The sequence below is a fragment of the Gallinula chloropus genome (assembly GCF_964237585.1).
Source record: "Gallinula chloropus genome assembly, chromosome: 14".
Lineage (NCBI taxonomy): Eukaryota > Metazoa > Chordata > Aves > Gruiformes > Rallidae > Gallinula > Gallinula chloropus.
In genome coordinates, this window is record NC_140099.1 from 15,152,082 (window position 1) to 15,158,081 (window position 6,000).

Consider the following 6,000-nt stretch of genomic DNA (forward strand, 5'->3'; position numbering starts at 1 on the left):
GTCAGCAAATTCACTTTCCATCAGTTTTGTGCAGGCAGCTCAAGAGGTGTGGTTGTGAGTGCTGGTTCCTGGGTTTGTATACCAAATTTTACTCCTTTTGCTGACTTTTGAGCCCCTCTGGCTTTTAGAGAATTCATCTTTGACATACTTGTCAGAGGAGGAATGTTCCACATCTCCTGTTGCCCCTGACTAAAATTTTGGATGTCAGAGTTGATGACCCTTTGCTGCTCTATGTCTCAGCTTATGCAAAGTTTCCTAAAAAAGACGTACTATTTACAGGGCTGGTTAATCACAGGCAGTTATTGGGTTCATGGTAACAGTACAACTTGCTGTGTATTTGCACAGATAATAAAGATTTTATTTCTGTGTTGTAGGCTGAAGATAGAACATACCCTGTGGATGAACCTGAGAGAGAAATGGCTGCTTTTCCATACTCCTTCCCAAGGTGCCTGATTTACAGCAAGAAGGAATACTTGAAGCATTCCTTCTTGCTTTCTGTACAGCTGCTTCTTAAGCCATAAACCTTCTCTACCAATTCTTTTTATAAGTCTCTTCTCACAGGACTTCTGTTTGGCTGGGTTTTTTTACATCAGTGGCCCTTCCCAACTTCAGAATTCATGATTTTCTCATGAGAAAGTTCAATTGGGAAGCCAATTAAGAAAGAGATCTCTGAAATACCTGAGTAATTTTTGTCAGGAGTGACAGTGATGACACGTTAATACAACTGCTGGTACTAACTGTACTGCCACTAAATTGGTGTTCCAGTTGGTATTTCCCATCAGGAAAAAGGGTCTCCAGACATCCAGCCTTTTGAATCTATGACCTGTGAGAATTGCAGACCAGAGGCATTTCTCTCACCTCTTCCTGAAAATGTAACTCTGAGATACAGAATATTGTCTATGAAACAAGAACAGTGGTGGAAATCAGGCCGAACCCCAGGGCTCCTGGCTGATTTCCCTCATTGCTGATCTGTGTATCGTGCCTGACTCACTGAACTGCTCACTGGCCTTTCATACAAAGGCATTTGTACCTGGGGAAGAAAATTGTACTCTGAGTAAAAAAAAAGCACTTCTATGGTTAACAGAGGTCTGAGTAGCATCTGAAGTAACACTGAAGTGTTCTAAGGTATGAGAGCACTGCATCTAGTGAGGGGTTTGAGTACTCTCCAACCACAGCCTTTCAGGCTTCAGTGACAGCAGTGGGATGTAGATTTTGTTGCTGGAGCAGCATTTGGGGGTGGGTTTTTTCCCAAGAGGAAGCAGGATAATGACACAGCTTGGTGCCAGAAGCAAGTGAGATGCAAAGTAGCGTAAAGGCTTTTTAGAATGTTGTTCTCTTTCTTACCCTCTGATTAGAGAGACATCGTTGTATTCTCAGCAGTTGTATTCTCAGCAGTCTGCAGCAAGGAGGACAATTGAGGCTGAGTGAGTATGCTTAGACCCTTGTTCTGCCAGTTTGCAACAGAAACTGGGAAACTCTTCCACAAAACTTGAAACTGTAAATGAAGACTTAAACTGTTGTCCATAATTTACACTAGAATTGACTATGAATTGTTATAAAACACTGAAAAATTTCAAGGTGAGTCTAAAAATTAATAATCTTTGTTATGACTGGAAGAAAGATAGACTTCTCTTCTTGTCCAGTAGCTATTCTTTAAACATCTCCAGTTCTTTTTTGATCTGTAATCTCTGAAGCAAATGTTGGCAAAGTAAAAGAGCAAGTTGAAGGGCATTCTTGCCACATGTCTGCTCTGAAATCTGATGACAATTAGAAGAGATGCTTTATTGGGTCCTTGGGAAAGTTGTTTCATTCTTTGAGGTTTAGGACAGGCGTGTTCTTGCCTAAATTTAAGGATGTGATTTGGGTATCAAAGAACAGCTATAGATACCTTTCTTGACAACAGAGGGAACCAAAATGACATTATTCATTCAGGCTGGATGACAAATTTTACTTAAAGTCCTGCAAAATCTATCTCTTTTTTGTTTGTTTGGTTGGTTGGTTTTTTTGTCTCTATTTACTAAGACTGATTTGGAAGATTGGATACTTTGGGATATTTAGAAGGATCGATAAAAGAGAAATAGCACTGGAGTATTTTCTTTTGGGGGTTTTTTATCTTGTTAATTTCCAAACAGAACTCCAAACTTTTGGAGAATCACCCAATTAGAGCAATTGGCTTGAACACGACTTGAAGGGGTATTACAATAGCGAGAATTTGATCAAAGAGGTGAAAGCCACATCTCACACTAACAAGGATTTTGTATGTCAAAGAGATGTTGTTTGAAAGGAATGGAGGCTGTCAAATGAGCACTTCTTTTTCTGAGCTTCCACGGAGGACTATTGAGTTTCAGCTGCTACATTGCTTGGAAGCCCCTGTGGAAGCCTTTACTCAGAGCATCAAACTGCAATTTTACACTTGCTTCTGAGTTAGTGCCCCTTTCTTCTTGAGTGCCAAGCAGGTTCTGAGAGCTTCCCAGATTTGCTGTTCTCCTCACTCAGGAGGAAATCCGTGGTAATTTATATCCCAGAAAGTGAGCATAAACACAGAGCACCATAGTGACCCTTCTAACTATCTAAGATTTTACACAGGGGGGTTATTACTCTTCAATTGAATGAAAGGCTTAGTTTGTCCTGTTAGAATCAATTTTTTTTAAAAAAAACCCAGCAGCTGGTGCCAAGAGCCATACAGTCTTAATGGCATTTCCCTGAAGGTGATTGGACTTGGATAGTGCATTGTGAAACAGTTATCTCTATTTTAAAACATTTAACTTTGGGTTTTCTATTCTTTCTACAGAGAAGAGGAGCTTTTATATTTAGCTTTCATTGAAGATGTGACAAATGAAATTCTTAGCCTTGGGCTGTTTTCTGACAGGTAGGTTATGGCTGTTTGCAAATGTGTAATGCCTTGTGAGGAACACCTGAACTCTGTAAGAAAGGGAAGTAGTGTTTAGTAATCACTTCTGTGCTTTTAAGAACACATAGATACACCATAACCCCTTGCTTTTGCTTTGTTTCCATTTTTGCTTTATGTAAGAAAAAGGAACTAGGAAAGACATCTGGGTCACCTACTTCAATCTGCTGCGATGTCCCATGAGGTAAAACCTCTGTTAGAAGCTGACCTGGAACCCTAGGTGGAGTAATGCCAAGAAGAAACCACTTCACTTTGCAACATCAGTTTTGCTAAATAAATCAAGTTATTAATCTTCCACACAGCACATCCTCCATCTTCCTTCTGTTCTTGTTCCTGTTCCAGTATGAATTCAGTGTTCAGCGTGGGTTGTGTAGGATTACATGCTGTTTCAGATAAGGGTTCTCAGGTTGCCAAATCATATTTTTTCAATACTTATTAAGTAACACTTCTTTTGTGCTGAAATTTTTTTTTTCATCCTACTTAAGCTACTTAAGAACTCTCAGGACTGAAGCTGGAGTTTATTCCTTCCCTTTATTTACAAGTGTGTATATCAGCCATTGAAGAGATTCTGGCTTGTTTGGCAGGCCAGTAAAAACATCACTAGACTGTTGATTTCTCCCATTGCAGAGTGCCTGGAATTGTGCTACAACTCACCCCATGGTTACCATCTGCTGCCCAAAGCCAGGTCTGCCTGCAGAGCCCGTGCTCACTGCAGAGTGTTATTGAAACAACCTCAGTGGTCCTTTCCAGCTAAGAAATGAAAACAAAAAAACTAAGGTCACAAATTTACATATGTGTGTTTAAAAGTTGTTTTTCTTCCTATGGAGTTTTTTCATTTTTCATTTGCAGAGTCCTGGAGCAACTGTTTGAGTGGCATGTACAGGAAAATAAGAACCGGCTGGATGAGGTGAGTGCTGCCCCTGTAACATTCACCCTCTCTGCATATGGCTTTGGGATGGCACCAGAATGCTCAGTGGGGAAGCCCCCCCTCCCCCCAAATGAGATTTGCAGACTCGTGGATTGCAGTAGATCCAGAGTCACAAAAAAGGGACAGTGGTCACCTCAGTTGTGTGACACTTGCTGTATAATTCAGTCACCTGACCACAAGCAGTCTGCCTTTCCCTGTGCCAGAACTAAGCCCTGAGTTCTGGGTAGACAGGCACCATGGGGCTGGAGAAGAGTCACCCCTTCTTTCCTTCACCCCTCAGAGCAAAATGCGCCGCGTTTTGGATGTGCTGAAGTCAGAGCTCGGCTGCAGCCTGGCCAGCAGCTCAGAACTGATCCATGCAGGCAGGGAAGCCTTCGACTTGCTGAGTCTGCAAGAGTTGGATACAGTGGAAGAGCCCGAGATTATTAGTAAAGGTCAGAGGCAAAGAGAAGCGCCCGACAGTGAAGAATTCTTTGGGACCACAGACTTGTCAGTAACGGAACCGAACAAGTGTGAATCCCCAATACTCAGGGAAAGTTCAAAGGAGACAGAGAGCAAGGATGACTTTTCAGATGGTGTCACTGAAATGATGGAAGTTAGGACAGAGTCTAACTCTTGTGTGAAAGCTGAAGAAGACCCAGACACTTCACCCTCACGTGAGGCAACTTTAAACTCGGTTACTTGTGACAGGGATTTGGAAGCCAACAAGGACCTTGATGATCTTGAGGAAAGCTTTGCAGAAGCCCTTCAGATTTCACAGGACTACTCGTAATATTAACCAAAACTTAGCTGTTGAGGAGAGATGGAACTAGTTCTGTGGAGAACTGCCATTTCTTAAATGGTAGTAAACTATTTATTTGACTTGTTTTCCATTTCTTTCTGTTTAAATACTGCTAAAATTTCTCCATCAGGATATTGTTAATTGGACATTAACTAATCTGTATTAATGTAGACTGTAAAGGGTAAAGTGTCAGTTATAAAAAGTTATATTTTTCTATAATTGTATAACTCAAAACTAACTTTTCAGAATATTAAAATTAGATGTATATTTTTTGAAAGCTGTAATAGTAAGCTATGAGATATCTTTTTGGTTTTATTTATAATAAATAAATTTATTGCTAGTGCAGTTATAGTCCTATTGTAAAGATCCAGGATTCTGTTGTCTGCAAGAATTCAGTTTACCCAAGTGGAAACATGGTATACTGCATACCTGCAGAGCAGAGATGGAACTCCTGTCTGTCCTGGGAGAGGGCATTGTTGGATGTTAAATCCCACTGAGGCACAAAGTTCTTGTTATCAGCTTATTTTTGTTTGTTTGTTTTACAGTAACTGTGAAACACTCTCAAAGAACCCTCTAAAGCAACCCAGTCAAATAAAGCAACCTGCCTGGCCCAGCTGTCAGGGTTGCAGTGCAGAACTTAATTCCCAAAAAAGCAGAAGGTGCTGCCCTGGCTGCCTGGGCCACAACACTAAATTACACTTGTTGACAGTGGCAGCAGACATGGATTTATTTTAGCCACGTCCGTGCAGCGGTGCAGATGGGCACCAGCCTTTCACCTGCCACACTGGGCTGCCTGGCTTGTAACTCTGGCCTGCAGCTGGAGTGCTCCGGCTCACCAAGAGCAGGGAAGACAATGTGAGGGCTTCACATCCCTCCATCAGAGCTTGTCTTGCTGAACAGACACCTGCCCACAGGGCTGATGCAGTGCAGAGCAGGGATGGCTGGTCCTCCATCACAAGTGGTCAAAGCCCTGCTCCTGTCCCTGGAAAACTCCCTGGCTCTTCCTTACTCCACGCAGCCGAAGGGCAGGATCCACCTGGGGAACTGCTGTTTCTCTTCTATGCACAATTTAAACACAGAGGGAGACTGGTTAGAAACCTAAAGGGCATGGTTAGACCTTTCCAGGTATAAAGCCTCTTTGCTCCTCAGCCTTCACTCACTCTCAGGGCCCTCTATTTGAAGTTCTCTGGTCTTGGTCAATAAAGGAATTTAGGGGATTTCCCTGCCTGTCACTACTGTATAACTTATGTGTCATTAAAAAAAAAAAACAACACTCTGCAAACTTTGGCTTGTGGTTAACATGAGCCTGGTTAAAGATTAATAAGAATTTCATGTTTCAATGCTGCAAATTAAAAATACCCACCTAAAGGCCACAGCACTGAA

The 6,000-nt window shown here is 41.8% G+C and overlaps 1 protein-coding gene across 1 annotated transcript in view; it reads left to right on the forward strand.

Moving 5' to 3' along the window:
• Positions 1–4,726, forward strand: part of SPATA7 (spermatogenesis associated 7) — a gene marked incomplete at its 5' end in the record, with an annotated part of 39,454 nt that extends 34,728 nt beyond the window's left edge. Inside the window, 5 exons of the mRNA XM_084270728.1 lie at positions 375–445; positions 1,356–1,424; positions 2,792–2,869; positions 3,758–3,815; positions 4,117–4,726. Coding sequence (XP_084126854.1) covers positions 375–445; positions 1,356–1,424; positions 2,792–2,869; positions 3,758–3,815; positions 4,117–4,608 — 768 coding nt within the window. The 3' untranslated portion in view covers positions 4,609–4,726. The remainder of the gene's footprint in view (positions 1–374; positions 446–1,355; positions 1,425–2,791; positions 2,870–3,757; positions 3,816–4,116) is intronic.
• Between the last annotated feature and the right edge of the window lie 1,274 nt (positions 4,727–6,000).